The sequence below is a fragment of the Eschscholzia californica genome, unplaced genomic scaffold (genome assembly GCF_041429995.1).
Source record: "Eschscholzia californica isolate CP2 unplaced genomic scaffold, dmEscCali1.0.p SCAF_4, whole genome shotgun sequence".
Taxonomy (NCBI): Eukaryota; Viridiplantae; Streptophyta; class Magnoliopsida; order Ranunculales; family Papaveraceae; genus Eschscholzia; species Eschscholzia californica.
This window is the reverse complement of record NW_028238461.1, coordinates 16007976-16029711: the sequence shown is the minus strand read 5'-3', so window position 1 is coordinate 16029711 and position 21736 is coordinate 16007976. Positions and strand designations below refer to the sequence as shown.

Below are 21736 nucleotides of genomic sequence, written 5' to 3'. Positions count from 1 at the left end.
TGGTTGTTGAAACTTGATTGAGTAATATTTAATGTAAGTTTGAACCCCTCTTCTTGTAGTTAATGGATTTAAGGTTTCTTGTTCTATTTTTTTTTTTTTTTTTGCTCTGTTACTTAGATAAATAGATTTTCTTTAGACTGATATTAGTATTTATTTTGATCTTCCAAATAATAGACTTATACATTTGTTCTAATAGTTCTGCTTGTTGTTGCATTTTCTTCTTTACCATTTACTTATTCGATTTTCTTTTTGATTGGTCAAGAGACATGGATCCAGAAGGTGTTAATGTGGTTGTTCCTACTGAAGAAACTATCCCTCAGAATCCAACTGCTTCTGAAACTGTTAATGGACCTTCTCCAGCTAAGGTTATCATCAAAAGGAAGAGAACTTCTGATGTATGGAAGATGTACGAGTTTATTGAAATACCTGATGGAGGCAATATTGGTGCAATGAAATTCGTCGCGAAGTGCAAAATCTGTGGAGAGCTAAAGATTTGATACCAATGGTACAAGTCACTTTTCAAGGCATACCAAGTCTTGTTCGAAGAAACATATAGTCGATTTGACGCAGACCACAATCCTGCAATCAGCATCCGGTACTATTTCTTTTTTTAATTTCAGTCAATTTGGAGCTCGAAAAAACTTGATTATTTCAAGGGAACTACCATTTCAGTTTGTTGAAGATCTATTTTTTCAGTTTTTTGTGAATGATAGTTTTCATCCTGCTTTTTCTAAATTTTCTAGAGGAACGATTAGAAATGATATCCTTAAATGTTTTAAGGAATAAAAACTAAGTTTCAGAACTGTTTTGCAAAAATGTCCAGGAAAGATTTCATTTACTTCAGATATTTGACAATCAAACCAGAGTTTAAGTTATTTGTCTTTAACTGCTCACTTTATTGATTCTAATTGAGTGTTACATAAAAGAATTGTTGCATACTCTTTGTTTGATAAGTCTCATACATGTGAGCATATATCTCAAATGATTCATGATAAAATTTCTATTGATTGGTGTTTATCTCAGAAAGTTTTTGTCTTTCACTTGACAATGCAAGTGCAAACACAGTCTCAATTGGTAAGTTGAAAGGTTTGCTCCTCACTCTTCCACTAAGTGGTGAATTATTGCTGCCATATTTCGAACTTAGTTGTTCAAGATGGTTTGAAGGTAAATCAATTTAAAGAAATGTTACAGCAAATAAAAGGTAATTTGGAGTATATATTTGTGTCTGGAACTAGATATATGCAGTTTAAAACACTTTGTCAATCAAAAGGTGTAAATCCGAAAAAGTTACAATTAGATGTTAAGCATAAATGGAATTCTACTTATCTAATGTTAAAAGATGCATTACCATATAAACATGTTATAACCTGCTTTCTTTCCGATAGAGCATGCCCTCATAATATAACAGATATGGATTGGTTATATGCTGAGATGTTGTGTAACTTTTTGTGTCCATTCTATGATGCCACTCTTTTTTTTTCAAGGATTGATTATGTGACTTCAAATCATGTTCTTTAATATTTAGTTCAAATCGGAACTGTTTTAATGGATATCGTGACAATCCGCTTTTTTCTGAGATAATTGTTGCAATGGAGTCCAAGTTTGTGAAATATTGGGGCAATACACCATTGCTGTTGTCAATTGCATGTATTTTAGATCCCAGGGTTAAATCCAAGCTTGAATTTATCCTTGCTGAACTTGAGCCATGTTTTTTATCTTCAGCCCAACATATTACTTGCTTTAGTTCTCAAAGTGTAACTGCTATTAGGAAAACGTAAGATCTACTTAATGAATACGATATTGCTTTAAATTCTAGTCATGCAAATACTTCAAGTGTACCTAATAACTCTAATTTGGTGTTCACTTTAGGTGGTAGTTCTTCTTCGGAAGCAAGTAGCACTGCTCCTATTCGCACTCAGTTTTGGCAAAATCTTGGTCGTCGTGGCAAGGATCTTGGTCCTATTGGTTCTGCACTTGGGGAGCTTGCTCGTTTTTTACTCTGAACCTGATCATGTGGTCGATAATGTTGAGAATGATGTGTTGGGATGGTGGAAAGAAAATGAAAAACGATTTCTTACGTTGGCTGCGATTGCTCGGGATGTATTCGATGTTTTCGTTTCAACTGTTGCATCTGAATCTGCATTTTCTTTAGGCAAAAGGGTTCTTGGTGATCATAAGAGTAGTCTAACTCCTGATATGTTAGAGTGTTGTATTTTCTTGAAAGATCTTTGGAAGGCTCAGTTTAAAGACCTTCTTTTTGAAATTGACCCTTTGAATGATGACTTAACTCAAATTGAAGAGGTTGTGGATTGTTTGAATTCTGCTCAACCTACTCCTCGTTCTACATAATTTCCCACAGGTTTGTCAATCTTAACTTGTCTTTTCTCTTCTGAATTATTTTTAGCTTCTTTGTTGGTTTATCTTCTCTTAATTTGCCAATCTTAAGTTTTAATTTTTTTCGTTTTCTAACTATTGGTGTATCTTCTTTTAATTCGTTGCAGTTTTGGTGGTGTTCATATGAAACATTTATACTACACTAATGCTCTGTGCAAACACCATTTTTTGTGAATGCAAGTTTTTGAAGTCTTTTGGATGAAGCTTCTTCAACATATGACATAGTTAGAAGTTTGAAGCTTGAAGAATGAATTAATATTTTCTGTGTTTTTTTAGGGTTATTTCTCTAATAGCCCCTAACTTTGTGACCAGCTTCCTGCCTAACCCCTAACTTTATCAAAAGTTCCCAGATGACCCATTTTTTCAACTACCGTTAGAAAACCGTTAACCAGTCATCAACTCTCTCTCCTACATCTCTTGCTCTCTCTCTGCCACCTCATCTTCTCGCCACCTCATCGTTTTCTCCGATGAAGGTTGCCGACCGACCAATTTTCTGGCCGGCGACCTTCAAACATTAAAAAAATATGTATATATATATTTTTTCTCTCTTCCATCTCTCTCTCTCTCTCTCTTCCCTTCGCTGGAGTGTTAGAGAGAGAGAGGAAGAGTGATTTTTTTTTAATGTTTGAAGGTCGCCGACCGAAAAATTGGCTAGCCGACGACCTTCGCCGGAGAAGATGATGAGGTGGCAGAGAGAGAGGAAGAGATGTAGGAGAGAGAGTTGATGACTGGTTAACGATTTTCTAACGGTAACTGAAAAAATGGGTCATCTGAGAATTTTTGATAAAGTTAGGGGCTAGGCAGGAAGTTGGTCACAAAGTTAGGGGCTATTAGGAAAATAACCCTTTGTTTATGGGATGTTTGGCATTGTGATGTTTGATTCATGGCTGGAAGGTAAACTTTTGTAATGTGGTTGTTTGCCTTCATATTCGAAAGTAATGTTTACAAAACATCAATGAAGTCAAAGTTTCAAAGTTCAATTTGAGTTGTTTTTGTAGTTATAATGTAAGTTATAAATTAAGTGATTGCACCCGTTACCCGACCCGCAATTTTGGAAGCCCGTTTAGGTATGTGCCCGTGGCGGGCTTTGAGCAAGAAATTTCTATTCATGCCCCGCCCCAGCCCTCCCGTGGAGTCTAATAGTTTTTACATTTTGTTACCCGGAATGCCCGACCTGAAGTCTAAGGTGCCTGTGGGTACCCGAGCCCGACCTGTTTTCCACCCGTACTCATAAGTGCTTAGATCTTCAGTTTCTTGCCATCACAGACTCATTTGGCAGAACATGATGTCTATGATGTTGGCAGAAATGAATGGGGTTGGTCATGACGGGGGTGGGAATGTTGTCTTTTTATATTAGGCGGACGCATGGGCTACCGTGTAAATATGAGTTGTTGGAGCTCCTTGACAATAAAGTACCTAGACCTCTTGATACCATCAATAGATATTGGAGACTATTGTCATAGATGTCTTGATTGAGGTCGAGCAAATGAACTACGAAGACCCACGAAAAAAGACCTATCTCTAAAATAGACCCATACTTCTAAATACTTAATAAATTTGGTAATAACTACAACATATCTATAAATATAAAAAAATGTATATCTAAATATCATGCTTTATAAATTGCTTCCCCTTGCTCTATAAATACTAATAATTTTCCTAAAAGTAATTATGTTTAGTTTAGTTAAATTTGAATGATACAATGGGAGACTTGAAATAAGTTGTTATTCGAGTTCCAAGTGTATGCCAAGTTTGTTTGAAGTGTATAAGTCGGCAATCAGGATCAACAAAACTACAATGTTTCAATCAAAGGGTAAATTGAATGGAATTAAAAGTAAATTGTAGGTTAATAATTTAAGAGAGGTTTCTCCAAGCATCTGAGACGATGAATGATGTGATGTTGTTAATGAGAACTTTGGAGGCACTCACAATGATGATTTGTTGGAAGCCCATTCAGATCGATAACTTCATTGCTAATATGCTTGTTAACGCTTCCACATCGATTTGATCTTAATAGAAGACTACTTAGATTCACCCCCAAGAAAATACCATCATGAATTCTTGCTAACGCCAAGAGACTTGCTCCAACTGATGACAAGACTCCGTCCACATTTATCTTTATAAATGGTTTGATGGGTGGTATCTATGGACAAAGTCTTGCCATTAATCGATCACAGAGAGAACTAACCGGATGATGTGATTGCATATATGATTCTCATTCTTTGCTTATCGAGATAATAACCTTCTCCCTGTAAATGTGGTTGAGTCAAACAATATCGTGTTTTTTTCTTTCCAATAATTCCGTAAGATTATACAATCTCAGTTGAATATATGAAAATGATCTTGGATGGAAAGTTAGTGTTGCAGTAGACCTTTCATTATGGGTTATGAATTATGTAAGATGTTTGATTGTCAAAGTGCTAAAAGAGGAATTGTATGTAGGAATATTCTATTAGAAGATAATCAATGGTGTTTGGTAGTTGATTACAACAAACACAAAGTCCTAATCAGATTTGTATAAACCTCACAATATGTTTTCTACTGTCAAACATTCTGAAGCATCTTCCAAATTAAACACCGCATTTGTGATTTTAAATTGCTATTCTTATTTAACTTTTTTCAATCGATAACTTTTTCCAATCGAAAGAAGGGGACGGCGATTATGATCTCTAGTTATTCAATAACTTATGTTAAAAAATTTAGAAGAGAAATTACCTGAAATCGTTCGATGTCAAATGAAACAGTGAGGGAGATTATTATGTGGGGCTCTTATTTGTAAGATTTTTGCCGCATTATCGGGGGGAGAGAGATATTACTTGGGATATAGGATCCGGTCAGGACGGACACTTTGATAAAAAGTTTGTTTGATTCAACAATGAAGGATCGAAAAATAACTTAACTAGACTGGGATTTCTAGTTCACCGACTCGATAATTAACACTAGATATTGTGCATTTAAATAAATTTTATTCACTCCGAAATAAATAATAATGGATATAACAGGCAAACATGCGGTACCATTGGCCTATTGGGGATCCCGACATGTGGGTACTTCGGGAAGCCTCCTCTACCCATATCTGACCCGCTAAATCATCAGGCGTGGCAAGTCCTAATTGTTGCGGGCAATATGTGCCCGGGGTCCGTGGGCGGGTTCCACTTGCAGGTCACTTCCCACCACCCCTCTCTAAGATCAGTCGTTTTCTTTCTCTAGATCTATGCCCGACATATCCACAGGTCGTGATTCAGCCCGTAGACGGGCTGGTCGTATTCCCAATAAGATAGATGCTGTGTAGTCCCGCGAGATGAACACTCAGCCAATAGAAAGAGTCGGAACTTACATGTCAGCGACATTAAACCATTGGCCCACCAAGAAACTGCATGTGACCCACTAATATTAAACACGTGGCGTAATTCCTTGACTACGACTTGCTCCTGAACGGAGAATTATATAACCTAAGGCTAACTCATATCTAACACGTGAACCAATTTTTAGGGTACAAAAATAAGGGGTTAAGATCGTAAATATAGCCGCCTCTCGATTATCAGTTGCGCGATTCCCAAATCGTGAAACCCTAGTTTTTTTCCCCTTTCATATTTTCATCGATTCGTCTCTTAGATTTTCCCTCTTCCTTCGCCGGAAGAAACTTCTCTGATCTAATTTCATTCTTGATTTATCCTTGCTTGGAGGATTATCTTCCCTTGGACGATTCAAGTCTTCGATTAGGGTTTCAAAATTATTTCGTTTGTCGATCAGATCTGTTGAATTCGTACATCGAGATTTCTCGTCTCTCCCAATCGTCTTCTTCTGTTCTTATTGATTAGATCTGACTTTGTTGATTATCTCGTTTTAGGGTTTCAATTCCTTAACGAATCTTCGATCTAAAAATCCTTTAAGGGTATTTTGGACTTTTTACCCTTTCATAAAACATTGACTCTTGTTAATTTCGTTGGGATTGTGGGAAATTAAAATCTCGCGCCATTTTGACTAAAATCAAAGTCTTCAAGGAAGTAACTTTCAATTTTAGGTCAATTGTTCTGTGGCTATCATAGACTTTATTGGAGGTAAATAGAAAGCAACTCAACACTGTTCTAGTTATGATTATTTTTTGGGGTTTTTTTGTATGAATTTACACATTGAATTATGTAGGCCCATGCCATGTGTTTTCGAATCATAATTCTCATTTATGTTACTAATTTTAATTGATGGGTAGTTAAGCATTTTAAGATTTGGGTAAGTTGGTGTTTTTGATTTCATTATCTACTTTAAGGTCTACAAAGTACAAACTGTTAATATGGCTGGGGGGGGGGGGGGGGGGGGTGCAAATTTTGTTCAGTTTTTCTCGAAATGGTGAAATTTAAATCTGTTTGTTAAATAATCCTAATGTTTTGAAAGAGAACATGTTAATGTTTGAATTTTGATATCTATGAGGTAACCATTTAAACGTGTAAATGTAATAAAGGATTTTCATGATTTATCCAGAAGGTCAACATGGTGTGTAAACGACATTTCGGCGATGATGAAGAGATAAACATGTCTGCTTATAAGCATCCAAGACATATGGAGCATAATCAAGTGTCTTCGTTCATGGAGTTTCATCACTGTGACAGTTATCTGAAGGAAACTTATTCATCAGGTAAGAGATGTTTGTAATTACTTTCACTGAAGAGGGTCTTGGTATGCATGCAGTTTTTTTTTTGTGTATCCAAATTCGACGTGTCTTGTTTTCGTGTATATTTTCTTTACTAAATCCATATGCAAGAACTCAAAGATGATTTCAGTATTGAAATGTCACATTATGTATGACAAGTTGATTGTATAATATTTAAACATGGAATTTCTGTAAAAATTTATTAAGCGTCCTGGTTTGCTAGTTGAGCTGATTTTGATATGTATTGGTTGAAGGTGAGGTGACCTTTGGTAAAAGGCATGTAATTGACATTATTTCTGAACTTCCACTTGGTGAAACAAAGTCTGAGATCGGTGCTCCTGGTACCCTTTCCAGCTCGTGGATCACTAATGGTTATAACGAAAAACACCCCAAGACCGAGGCAGTATTTCCTTCATCTCAGTACACCGAAAGTTTTGAACCTAAAGACACAAGGAATGTTCAGACTAACGAGCTTTGTTTTTCCTACTTAAATCATTCTCCTCGAAAACTAGTTTCCATTGGACCTAATCATCAAGCTGATATTCCAGTATGGGAAAAGGGCGTGGCCAAAACTTCAACTTATTCAGAGGCATCTGATACACATAAGCCCTTTTCACAATGTTCTGGTTCACGCTTAAGTTTTGATGAGGAAAATGAGGATAAGCGAGTGGGTACTTGTTTGATTCCAATGCCCAAAGATGACAGATTAGCATACGAAAATGGAAGTGTAGGATATGGGTTAACTGATTGCTGCTGTTCAGATAGGCGTTCTGTCAGATGTGTAAAGATGCACATCATGGAATCTAGGGATAGATTAAGAGCTTCTGTCGGAAGCGAGACATTCGTGGAACTAGGTTTTTATGAGATGGGAGAGGTGGTGGCGAGAAAATGGAGTGAACATGAAGAACAAGTCTTTCATGAGGTCGTATACTCCAACTCCATGTCATCTGGTAAGAACTTTTGGGATCATCTCTCGGTGACATTCCCTTACCGGACCCAGAAAGACCTTGTCAGCTATTACTTTAATGTCTTTATGCTCCGTAAACGTGCCGACCAGAACAGAACAGATTCTCTTGACATTGACAGCGACAATGATGAGTGGCAGGGTAGCGACGAGGAAGAAGACGAGTCAGTGACTGCAGAAGAAGATGAGGACATAGTAGATACGAGTCGAGGAAATCATTATTATAGCGATCAACATGAGGATCATTTCTATGCCGAAGATGAAGAAGGGGATGAGAGTTCCGGTGGAGCTGATAAATTGATTGGTGGTTGTAGTTTTAGTCCAGAGGTCCGACTCTTATGTAAGAATTCAGAAAGTGGCGAGGAAGGGAATGATGTACAAGATGACTCGTGCATGTCATATGAAATTCAAGCCAACAAGGCCGGCTTCAATAGCCAAGTTGAGATGGGAACTACTATGCTAGAGAATCAGGTGGAGAAGGAAAACAGTGGGTATCTGCAGCATAGCTATGATAAGGGTTTGAAGAACAGTACGGTCGAACATGGATACATATTGGGTCCTTATGATGTCAATGGTTGGGACGATGGATATTTCAGTCGTGTAAACGAAGACATTAACATCTTACCCACATTCGACATGATTGAAGAAGTTTTTGGAGAAGAAGCCTGGAATGACAATGCCACTGATGGGAAGAGCCACTAGGTAAGGAAGCATCACATAAATATATAGATTTTTTTCAGCCATTTTTCTTGCCTTGTCAATTTTAGGGCAACTTATAAGCCTTTTAAGAAGGAAGGCATTTATGTTTCAAGTATGGTGGTGGACTAATAACTGTACTTGTCACATGTATATATATAAAATTTCAATTGTTCAAATCTCACCTATTCCTCAATTGTTTGTTTAGACATGCTTGTCTTGTTGTTTCCCCTAATTAATGCAACTTTCCTTAAACTAGTCAGTCATGTCTACAACATATTCTTTGTAGTATACTCATCATAGTGCTAGCACTTCCTTTGGTGTTAATAATTTTATGTCGATCTTCTTAGATTTGGGGTTGTTAATTTTGTTGTTGTTTCCTCTATTATCTATTCCCCGAATGTGTTTTTATATGTCTTCATTGAACCCTTGTTGGCGAATGGTCCAAGATTAGTCAAGAGAGCTTTCTTCATTCGCTTTTTGGGAACACAAGAGGTAGAACATCAAATCTCTTAGATTTGACCCCGAGATTTGAATTGACTCAAGTCAGATTTCAGACTATTCTGAATGGAAATTTGTGATACCCTTATCCTTGATGGGCTGATGCCATCCCATTGTTTATAAAAGAAATCACAGGTTATGTAGAAATGAAGAAACAACAAAGTTGTAGTGTGACAATGTCATATTTTTAGTTTGATGAATTTCTAAGCATATTCTTGCCATAACTATGGGACCTTTGGGTTACTCACTTGGTTTTTCATTCATATAAAAAGACTTTGGGCCACTCACTCACTAACTCACATGCATTACTATCACCAAGAAGGAACACATTCAACTTTATGTTTATTAACTCCCATTCTCTATATAATATACTATATAATATACACATATAAATGTTAGACTAGTGGTTGCTTCCACTTGAGTCCCTTTGTACTTTATCTAACCTCATTGTTCTCCTAAATTGTTCACGTCGTTTTGATTTTGATAGAAGACCAAGAACCTTCCTACTAGAGGTTGAACACTGACCAATATCGTGGACACCGTAATATGTTTGCACCATATCAAAGACGACTTCAGTATTTTACTCAACTTTTCACTCAAGAAATTTTCTAATTTTTCAACCTTAGGAGTGTTTGCTTTACTTTTTAGATGTTCGAAAAGAAAATCACGTGAAAAAGTGATGAAGACTCAATAGCTAATAACGTAATAATGTGAGAAATTACACAATGAATTAGGGCAAGTAAATTGTAATTTGATATTATTCAATACCTTTGTCATATACTATTTAACTTACAACGCGAATTGGGATCTTAATTTTTTATTTTAGTACTAATATTAATTATTCAATGGAAAGTCTTTTAAATAAGATTAATTTTAATTTACCAATGTTTTTATTATTCACTCCAACCGGCAAACACACATAAATACATAATTAGCATGCACATGCTGATTAAAAAGATGATTAAATATCTCTAGAATTTTTGGGCTTATAATCCAAAAAACGGGCCCTAATAGGACTTTTAGTCCTCTCTAATCCTATAAAGGGTTTCAAAACCAAAAAAATAATACAAATGGATATCTAGTCCATTTGGTGTCATCTAGAGAGAAAACACAAATCCCTAGAATACCAAATAATTTATAATACCTAAACTAACCTTCCATATATATAAATATAAAATCTAATTTAAGCTCAAATCAACCAATATTCGTTTTCCTATTTTATCTCCCCGTTTCTCTCTCCAATTACCGACTCTAAAGGAAGAAAGAAATCTTTATCTTCCTTAAATTTGTAACCGAAACCTTCTCTTCCTATCTTTCTCTCTCTCTCTCTCTCTCTCTACATCTTCATCTTCTGAAACTATCCTCCATTAAAACAAAAAACTTTGTAACCGAATCCTTCTCGTCCTATCTTTCTCTCTCTCTCTCTACATCTTCATCTTCTGAAACTATCCTCCATTAAAACAGAAATCTGAGTTTCTAAGTTCAGGTAAAACTCAAACCAAATTTTATGTTTTCTGATTATGTTTCGATTGAAAATCTTCCATTAACTTGTTTCATTATCATTAGAGCTATTCAAAATCATCATCTTAATTGTTAATCAGGTAAACTATTTTCTTATTTGATGATTTGTTTCAGATCAAGAAAGTTATTATTGTCTTTCTCTCTCTAAAGTTTGTATTAATGATCACGATCTTCATGAGATTAATACTTCATTTCTAAATCTTACAAATCGAGTTTACTTATTGTTTTCAATCAATCGTCATATCAGTTATCAATAGATTTGGAGTTTATGCAAAGTATGATATTCAAATTTTCTCCAGATCTGATTTTTTTTCGTACAGATTGATGAAACGTGATTCTGTCACACGGTTACCCGTAACAGAATTAACATTATATATACTTTAGAATAAATTACTATAATGTAACGTAAATTATATAAACTTTTCCCTGCGATATATATCAAATTGAGAACATGATATATGTTCTGGTTCTGCAAATTTTTCACGAATAACATTAACATTATATTATTTTGTGTAAATCATACGTAATTTATGGAACATTATGTATGATTTATTATCAAAACAGTTCTCGTTTCATTATTATAACATCTTTGATTTACATATGTAAATCCTGTGTACTTTTTTGTAAAGTACATGTAATTTATTCAAATGTTCGTATAATTTACTGCAAATAATATACTTGTATATATAATTTATTTGAATTAATCTATCTCACTTTGTTATCACAGATGGAGTTCCAGGCAGAATCATCAAATCAAAATAAGAAAATCAAACTAAAATCAGATGGTTGGGATAAGATATTTACAGAACTAGGACAGTTATTTCCTAGGGGTGCAAAAGCTTTTCGATATGCTCTTAGGCAATATAGCATCAACACCGGGCATGATTTCAAATTCATAAAGAATGATTCTAAGCGTGTTACTGCTGTGTGTCCTGTTGAAGATTGCAAATGGATAGTGCATGGATGGGCACCATTGAAATGCGATTCCATGTTCATATTGAAAGACATGGAAAGGAAACATGATTTCATTATTTGTGATAAATGTCTCATTATTTTTCATAAAGTTTGCATAATTTATTGTAAATTATACATAATATCGTATTTACAGTTTAGGTATATAACGTTTAAAATTATACTTTATCATTAGTATATCAGAATTTGTTGTACATCATTAAATCCCATTGTAAAACATACTTATTGTATATCAGTATACAATATAAATTCCTTCATATAAATGACCACTATCAGAAATTACAAGGTTTGATCAATTAAAAACTTTTAAATTTTTGCTGTTATCATTGGTTATTTATCAAAAATTACCAAATCCTGTGGTAAATCACGGATACTTGTGAATAAATTATACATACTTTACGGTAGTTTAAGTTATACCAGACAGAAATTGACATAATTTATCAAACAGATCTCTAAAAATTGATTTATGACGAAGCTTTGAACAACTATGTCACAACAGAAAAAACCATAAAAATCAACCCAAAATCTCACCATAACGTTGAAACAATCTTCTTTATGATGAAAAATAACCATGCAAAAAAAACTTGTGAAGAAATTATACATACTTTACAGTAGTTTTGGTTAGGATTTTTGTTTCTGATTGATTCGGATAATAGGAAAGAGAAAATTGATTTGGTTTCTAAATCTGTAAAGAAGAGAGAGAAAATTGATTTGGAAATATCCGTGGTGATGACGTTTCGTTTTGGTTAGGATTTTTGTTTCTGATTGATTCGGATAATAGGAAAGAGAAAATTTGTTTTCCAAATCTGTTTAGAGGAGAGAGAAATTATGATTTGTTTCTATCCATTTTTTTTTCCTAATAAATCTCCATATTTTTTGCTAATAAATCTCCACAATTTTTGCTAATAAATCTCCACGTCAAATTTGATCGTGGGACATAGACGGTAATGTGTTTAGAAAGTGAGGGTTTTTATGTCCATAATGTAAAAGGACTAAATATCCATATTTTGAGAAGATTGGATCATAAACCTTTTTTGAACATTATTTTGGTCTATATACCCACCGACCCATATCTCTAATTTCTTTTTTTCATAATTTTTTTTGTAATATATTTAATATTGTGCAAGCTAATTTGCTTGTAGTGTAAACTTGACTAACAGTTGCTAATAGGGCACTTGAATAAATACAACCCCTTGGGATGCCAGGACAGATCCCCCTAAATCTAGAACAAATTTGGCACCATTACACTAGTAAGGTTTGTAGTCCGGTGATTGTGCATTTTTCTAAAATACCATACCATGATAAGTTTATTTCTAGTGATATAATGACCTCTTTCTTATAAGGCAGGAAATTATGTGGACAGCTGGTACGCTATATACATAGCTAAGGGATGAAATTGTTACAAATACATCTCTTATACTGTAAGAACTCTCAATTGTTACAGGATGTGATATCAAATGTGTTATAATTAGAATGTATTAATTATTATTTATCCCGTGCTAATAAACTTATTCCTTAGTTTTAGCTTGTTACTTATTCATTAGTAGCTAAAGTCAAAATAATAAAGATTGCAGTTAAAATTTTTGTTCCGTTTTAAAAATTAATGACTAAATCAATATTTTTTAGCATTTATGCTCGTTAATAATGTCAGATCCAATCTTAATCACCCATTGTTGTAGCTTATTTCCCCTAAATTACCATAGTACTAAAAAAGAAACTTCAAAGAGCACAAAATTATCAGAACCGAAACGTTTAGTCGCTTGTTTACCCATTAATAACAAAAGAACAATGGGAAAACTTGGATCAAAACTTTGAAATTTCAAGGGGAAAATTGGAATCAAATTCCTTAAATGAGAAAAGATATGAATACTATTCTAACTTCATTTATAAATGAGAAAGAAACAAAGAGAGAAGGAAAGAGATGAATAATAACGGTGAGATATTCTAAGTTTCCAACCTTTAAAACTTGTGAGTTGGTTTTCCAAATACAACAAAAAAAACACTTCTTCACACTTTGGTATGCTCAAAATTGGAGAAATCTAAGCCGTTGGATCTTGTGAAGGTGAGTAAGAAATTACTTTGCTTCTATCTTTTTAACCCTTTCTCTTTTTCAATATTTGCTTCCATGCATGAATTGCTCCTCTTAATATAGGTCGACTGTTAGAGAGAGAGAGAGTTCTAGAGAGAGAGAGAAGCTCAGTACTGGTTCTTTCTTTCTTTAGTTTTGTTCACACAAAACCCACCTCTTTATCAAGAGTTTCAATTACACAAGAGATTAGTGAGCTTTTTCAGATCCTGTTCTTGCTCAAGAAGTGAACTTTTCTTGAAATCTGAAATGGGTTTTAATCTGATTAGTTAATACAGCAACAAAACTCAAGATCTAATTGAATTTTCTTTCTAAGATATCAGTTTTAATTCTGTTTTCTGATCTGGGTATTCTCTTAGTTCCTCTGTTTGTTCAGCATTTTGGGTTAGTTTAGTAAAATGGGATAAAGCAAATCATTCTTAGAAATTTAGTCACTTAGCTTGAGTTACTTTCTTCTTTCATTGGGTTTTCTGATTAGGGTTTTCTTTGATTTTGAAAAGAGGTAAAGATGGGAGATGATCAAGAACAAAAACATTCTTGCAGATTCTGCAATAAATCTTTCCCTTGTGGGAGGTCTTTGGGAGGTCATATGAGGTCTCATATGAAGAAATCTTCAGCTAAAACAAAAGAAAACCTAAACAAGAAGAATGAAATTTCTTCTTCATCTGTTGTTAATGGTGAAAACAACAATAACACTTTAATGGTAGATTTTGAAGCTTCTGGTGATCAACCTGGTTATGGGTTAAGAGAAAATCCAAAGAAAACTTGGAGATTATCTGATTCTAGTGATGGTAATTTGATACAAACTCAAGTTTGTAAAGAATGTGGTAAAGGGTTTCAATCAATTAAAGCTTTATTTGGTCATATGAAATGTCATGTAGATAGAGAAAGAGTTTCAATTGATAGCTTTGTTGAAGATGAAGAAGAAGAAGATTCATGGACTGGTCATGAGAATCAGAAATTGGTAATGGATAATCAGTCTGATAATGAAGTTGAAGCACCAAAGAGAAGAAAAAGAACAAGAAGATCAAGGTATAAATCTACTACTTCAACTACTACTACTAGTTCTTCATCATTTTCATTAGTTAATCCATCTATTCATCATGATCATAATAGTAATTCTGAAATTGAGCAAGAGCAAGAAGAAGTAGCTATTAGTTTAATGATGTTATCTAGAGATATTGGGTATTGGGGTGGATTAGATTCAGTTTCTGATAATAATTCTGTAGTAGTTGAAGTTACTGGTTTAGCTAAGAACACTGATGAACTAAAAGACTTTAATGGTGAAAAAAGTATTAAGAAACCAAGAGCTAAGAAACTGAAATCTGTTGTTTTGGGTATGGAAAATGTTGGATTGATGAAGAAGAAGAAAAGATCTGATTTGGGTAGTTCAAATTTTGAGTTTAAAAAGGTTGAATCAGAAGTTTCTGTTCATGGGTTGGTTTTAGAAGATGGGTTTGATTCTGAAAATGAAGACAAAATTGAGTTTTCTGAAACTCAATTGATGAAGGGTTTGATGAAAAAAGTTGAAGTTTCTATGGAGTATAATCCAAGCAATGCTTATGGGGTTGATTCTGGTAAAGATTCTTCGAAGAAACCGAAATTCGAGTGTACTACTTGTAAGAAAATCTTTCATTCTTATCAAGCTCTTGGGGGTCACAAAGCTAGCCACAAGAAGTTCAAAACTTGTTTTTCTTTGAAAAATGAGAGTAGTACTGAAGTTAGTGTTGAAACTGAAGTTTCTCCTGATCTTACTAGTGAAAGTAAGTCTATCATGTTTAGTAGTAACCCTAGTCCCATTCAGAAAGAACGGAAACTTAGCTGCATTTCGAAGAAGATTAAGCACGAATGCCCAATTTGTTTTAAAGTTTTCTCGTCCGGGCAAGGATTGGGTGGTCATAAGAGGACTCATGTTAACGAAAGTCCCGAAGTAAGAGGTGATAATAATGACTCTGTAATCAAGCAACAAATACCCGAGTTTCAAGATCTACTCGATCTTAATCTTCCTGCTCCAATTGAAGAAGAAAGCAAAACAAAAATTGGGTTTGATTCGTGGTGGGTCGGAAACAAGCATGATAAGCATGAACCTAGTTCTGTTGGTATGATTTCTCACTGAGAAACTTGATTCTTGATTTCAGTTTATTTTCAAAAGTTTCAAGAGTGTACAGATAAAGTTGGTGGTGGTCTACTATTTCATTGATTCTTTACAGATTCAACAAGGTTATCCTCTGAGAAGGTAATAGTTTTAATTTCTGATTTCGACTTCTATTTTGTCAATTTTTGTAAGTTTCAAGTCCAATTTCATTACTGTTAAACTTTTGTTAAAACTACTACATTGAATCTTACTGTTGGATATTTCTCTGACTAAACTCAATTTTTTCGCTTTGTTTTGTGGTTACTTAAGCTAGGATTAAATTTCAAACTTACCATCACTTTATCTTCCTAAGACAACAAATTTCATTAATGGAAGTTCTTGTCAAAGTAATGTGTGAGTTAGGTTGTTGAACTAACTAACTAATTAAGTCCTGTTAGAACAAACTCCACGCGTTAATATCGTGTCGAATCACCTAAATTTGGACCTTCTTAGTTGATTTTTATTGGGTACCCATTTTGTGATTCTTTTTTCTTGTCATCATCATTCTCATGAAGACAGTAAAAACAGTCACTAGTTTGTTAGATAAGTAAAGATTAGGTGAGATTTTAGAGTTCTCCATAGTAATGCTTCTTTGTGAAGTCAAATAGGGATCATATACTAATCTCTCTCTCTCATACACAAACATAATCCTGTTTTACTTATCAAGAATTGAGAAGACAATAGTGGGTAGAAATCAAGTTTGGGTAGTTTTTAAAGTAGTACTAGAGTGATTAGTTAAAGTAGCATACATAGAGTGGTTAGGCTACTTTGAATAAGTTTTTCTTTTTTGGGTAGATTAGATTTGGGAATAACTTGGGAAAATTGTAGTGAAGTTATAAGGAAACAAGGGGTTGATGACCCTAATTTGTATTATATTATTCAAGATGACATGTGATCTTAAGTTGGTTGTATAGTCACCTACCATTTTATTAGAACATGACAACCCATTTCACTTCTATATGTTGATGTCTCTTTCTTCCTTTTCTTTTTTTCCTTTAAGACTTAACCCCACTTGGAACTACTCATACATTCTTTACTCTCAAGCAGAGTAGTATCTTACTCCAAATGACTTAATGAGTAATGGGGTATTGATAATTTAAGGTTAGTTGGCTCGAAAAAGATCGAATCTTTAACAAGTTTAAGAAGCAAACTAAAGAATAAATTATACCTAACTTACGAAATGCGTATGCTAGTCTCTACACATTATTTGTAAAATTTCAGACCTAAAATGTAATTTCGGGTGTCAGTCAATCTGAATATGATTTCAGAATGTTTTTTTTATCTGACTCGCTAAATTTGATTTTTCAAACCCAGTTCAAATCACAATTTTATCCTGAAAAAACTAAATGTATATAGGTTGATTTCAAATCAAGGAGACTCAAACAATCCGAATTTTAATATTAAATAAAAAACAAATTTCCCCTTAGGTGAATGGTATCAAGAAGATGAATCGTGGTGGCGAAATCTGAGTTAGAATCAGCTGAAAAACCTAATGAATTTGGGAAATTTAACAAATCAACCAACCATGATTACACCTTCCACTATGAGATTTATAGCACAAGAATTTGGATGTTCTTTTTTAAAGGTTAGGACAGAGTAGGGTGATTTCTAGTTGGGGTTGTTTCAAACACTCATATTAACAAGTTGTAGCTGTCAGTAACAGACTACCAGCAGGTTACTTGCTTTATCAAAAATAGAACACAGCTTAGGAAGCTTTTGCCATTATTTGGAGTAGAAGTCAAGTTTGGTACTTATCAAAATCAAGGGTATTTAATGTCACTAAGGAATATCTACACGTGAACAAGAGGGGTATATTAGGATTTAATAGACAGAGAACGTAATGCAATTACCTAGAATTGTATTTGGTACACGAGGGTGCACTAGGAATCACATTTTCAAGAATCGACCAGGGGTGGATGGGTTTTGCGACTCTTTTTGCTATAAAAGTTAAATAAATAATTTAGATACAAAATTAATCTCTACCAAGAATCGAATCCCATTATAAACCACATGTTCAAGGAGAACGATATTCCTCCTCAATCCGAGGGTGGATTATGAAACACACTACTAGGTTGCATTCTTAATAGTTGCATTCGTTTCCTGCACACCAAACATAACTCGCTAAACGTATTAGATTTTGTTGAAAACGCTAGACGATATACGCCAGATGAAAGGGAGATGTCGGAGGGGGGAGTGAAAGTTAGAGGGAAAGAAAGAAAGAGAGAGATTCCGTAGAGAAGAGAGGTGGAGAGAGATGGTGGCGGGCACTGGCGGCCAAGCAAGATGAGTTTTTTATTTCTCATTTTTCCATCCTAGTGTGTGCCCTTATCCATGTGGGCCCCAAATAAAGGCATGTGTGTGCACCGAGAAATAGCTTGTGGACCTTGTGTGAACTCAAAAGAAAGTGTTAAAGGCACCATTGGTTTATACAATCACACATTATTCTTCTTTGACTTGGACCAAGTCTTTCTAAGCCCATACACAAACCACCGTCTCCACCAGCACTCACATCTCCATCACCGTCTCCCATCCCCACAACCACCTCATCTTTGTCCTCTCTCTCTACCAACGGTGAAGCGGTTTCTCTATCGTCGGCATCCTTTTTGTCTAAGACGGAAGAGAACCCCTGAACGAGAGCCTGAAACATTCAACAAAGCTTCGGCCTGAAATCTTCAACCAATGGTTCATTTGTTGTCGAGGAGAGAGAGAGAGAGAGAGTTGAGAGTAATGGTTGTGGTGATGGGCAATGGTGGTAGTGATGAAGATGAGAAGATCCCCTGCTGCAACCATCTGCCAATGGTGGTGGTGATCGGAGACAGGGCCGGTCCTGAGTTTTCGGAGTCCCGAAGCGAGTTATGAGAATGTGGCATGCACGCGTTTCATAAGAAAAAAAATTGTACATAAGGATTCTGAACATTTTCCTTGCACACATGTGAGATTTAAACATAAAACTTGTGTTCATAACTTTCAGTCTGAATCGAACGATCTGATTGAGTTACTCAAAAATCGGCTCGGGGAAAGACGTCGTACGTCCTTAGTCAATCTACCGGTAGAGTTGTTCAACGAGTTTGAAATTCGAAGAGTTTGTAGCTTATTCAGTTTCCTTTTTTTTTTAAATAGAAAAAAATATTAGAAAATAATTCTTTGAGAAAAATAGCCAAAGAAATGGTAGTGGTTTTGGTGTCGAGGCTTATTAATAGTGGTTGTGGTGGTGGAGGTTTAGTAATGGTAGTGGTGATGGAGGTTTAATTAGTTATGGTAGTGGTGGTGGAGGTTTAGTAATGGTAGTGGTTGTGGTATTGAGGCTTAGTAATGGTGGCGGTCGTGGTTGTTGTGGTAGTGGATGTACAGTAGTAGAAGTTTATAAATTGTGGTGGTGGTAGTAGAGGAACAATGGTGGAGGTTTATTAATCGTGGCGGTGGTAGAAATTTCAACTAAAGTAATTAAGAAAAATATAATCTCATGGTGATGGTTGTAGTGTTGAAGTTTAGTAATGGTGGTGGTGGTGGAGATACATTGGTTGAAGTTTAGTAATTGTGGTGGTAGTATTGGCGTGGTAATAGTAGTGGAGGTACATTGTAGAGGTTTAACAATTGTGGTGTTACAAGTAAAGTAAAAAAAAAATAGATAATTTAAGAAGCAAAAACCACTTATGCTTGGTATTGAACCTAGGTTGTTTGGATCCTTTAACATGTTTCTTACCAATTGAGCTACTTCAAGTTACTTGTGGCTTTTGGTACATTTTAGGAAAATAACGAAATCTGGGGCCCCTTACTTCTTTGTATAAATCCTTCTTGTGAGGCCCTTTGGCCCTGGGGGCCCGAAGCAAGGCTTTGCTCGCTTCCCCCTCAGGGCCGGCCTTGATCGGAGATGGTGGCAGCGATGACTGAGGAAGATCCTCCCCTGCCAACCGTCCACTTTATTTATTAATACTTATTGGTGTAAGTTATATTTTCTTTTACAATATTTTCATCTACTATCCGAGTCAAATACTTCAAAACATTTCATGTTCCAACAAGGGTTCAAGATATTTGAAGATCCAAAAGATTGAGTTTCATGTATTCAAGCTATCTCCTGTAGTCAACAATTGGTTCTCCAAGTGGTTCAATGTGTTGACATAAACTCCAAAATCCCCGAGGTCTTAGGTTCGATTCCCAGAGGAGGTGGTTTCCATGGTTGATTGAACTTGGGTTATTAAGCTATAAATAATGTTGTTGGGCTTTAGGCCATAACTTAGTTGGACTATAGGTCCGTTCTTTGTAAGTTTGAATTCGGTAGTTATCGTGCTTATCACATCTTTGAAATGACTATCGTAGATCGTAGACAAAAGGAAAAGAAAGACTGGTGTTAAAGTTGACCAACAGTTGACTGACGGAACTATGAAAAAGAGGGCTAAATTAGAAGCTGGTCATCTTTAGGGTGCCATTTTGGTGAGTTGGTCATCTTTAGGGGGCCAAAATGGAATTAACCCATATATTATCCACTTTCGTAGATTAGTTAGAAAATTTAAGAAACCCTAATTTACTATATAAATAAGAATTGGGCCTTATAGTTTATTCATTCAATTATGTCTGACCAATGTAACGAATCAAACCTACAATTATTGTGACTATTAATAAAGGGAAATGCTAAATGTACAAAGTATCTTTGACAAGATTCTTGACAAAATCCTAAGTGAACGGTCCCGATCAAAGTCAAACTTTGATCAACTTTTGTCTTTTAGTGAAAACGATTCCATTATTTTACAAAAAAATAAATATAAATCCATCATTGGTTTCTCTGTGGATGTAACTCGAGATTATGGGAAGATCTTCGGTTGAACCACGTTAGATTATGAAGTCGCTATTTCACTTTATTTGTTCGATTATCATATAATCGTGAATTTAACAAAGAAAGTAGAATTATTTATATTTTTGATGGAGGTCATCAGTAGAAGGCGACCAGTTTTCCGCCGACGATCGAACCTGACGGAGGAGAAAAAGAGAAAAAAAAAATACAGAGAACGTATCTTTTAAGAACAAAGGTAAAAAATGAAAGAAAAATCAATTGTTAAAAACTGAATAAGGAGAAAAATAGTCTCGGAGGTTAAAGTTTTGCATTAGGTCACAAATTGAGGACCAAATTGATATTAACCCTGTATATACTCAAGGAAACGACTTGCCTTCTCTTACTATATCAAGACTTGCGACTTTGGGACATCTTAATAAGTACTTAGATCAATTATATTTGAACTAGGGGACGCTTTCATTTTAGGTCAAATTTTTTTTTTTTGCCCCATAATCTTCATCTCTCGTGTCTCTCGCCCTTTCTCTCACAGTCACTCTCTCGCCCTTTCTCTCACAGTCACTCTCTCGCCCTCTCTCTTATTGTCTCGCTTTCTCTCTAACAGACACAATTCTGGCGAAACAGACCTCGAGGAAGATTTCATGGACGACCAACCACTGACCTTTCGTAGCCAACCAACCACGAACTCTGAAAGCTCAAGGAGGGTTTTCTAAACCCTCTTCAGGGTTTAGAAAGACAGAGAGAGACAGAGACAAAGGTGATAAAAAATGGTGATGATGATCGGAAGTTGTGGTGGTGAAAGTAAGATGAAGATTGGAGCACAAATAACAATCAAGTGAATTTTTAGGCTAAAAAATAATGTCTCCTAAGGCAATCTTGGTTGACTATATCTTTATTCTCTAGAGACGTTTTAGGATGCTCCAAACCCGCTGCCTATATTAAATCAACAAGAGAAATTAATACAAATATACTCTAATTGATTGGAACTCTCCTCATGAGAATCTGATTGAAGTAACTAGCTAGCAACTCAAGTG

The 21736-nt window shown here is 35.0% G+C and overlaps 2 protein-coding genes across 4 annotated transcripts; both read left to right on the top strand.

Annotated features, from left to right (window-relative positions):
- The first annotated feature begins 5816 nt into the window (after window positions 1-5816).
- LOC147543180 (uncharacterized) lies at window positions 5817-8881 on the top strand. 2 transcript variants are annotated; one of them, XM_086632865.1, is made up of 3 exons: window positions 5817-6455; window positions 6877-7027; window positions 7297-8881. In XM_086632865.1, exons 2-3 carry the CDS (start codon window positions 6883-6885, stop codon window positions 8706-8708), a joined length of 1557 nt encoding a protein of 518 aa, XP_086488991.1. In that variant the 5' UTR covers window positions 5817-6455; window positions 6877-6882; the 3' UTR covers window positions 8709-8881. The 2 variants fall into 2 exon arrangements, with proteins under 2 accessions (XP_086488991.1, XP_086488992.1); XM_086632866.1 differs by having other exon boundaries at window positions 6874-7027.
- A 4707-nt stretch (window positions 8882-13588) lies between these two features.
- On the top strand, window positions 13589-16151 carry LOC147543179 (uncharacterized). Of its 2 annotated transcripts, none has more exons than XM_086632863.1 (2): window positions 13589-13758; window positions 14283-16151. In XM_086632863.1, exon 2 carries the CDS (start codon window positions 14291-14293, stop codon window positions 15896-15898), a length of 1608 nt encoding a protein of 535 aa, XP_086488989.1. In that variant the 5' UTR covers window positions 13589-13758; window positions 14283-14290; the 3' UTR covers window positions 15899-16151. The 2 variants fall into 2 exon arrangements, with proteins under 2 accessions (XP_086488989.1, XP_086488990.1); XM_086632864.1 differs by lacking the exon at window positions 13589-13758 and having other exon boundaries at window positions 14195-14573; window positions 14664-16151.
- Window positions 16152-21736: the final 5585 nt, after the last annotated feature.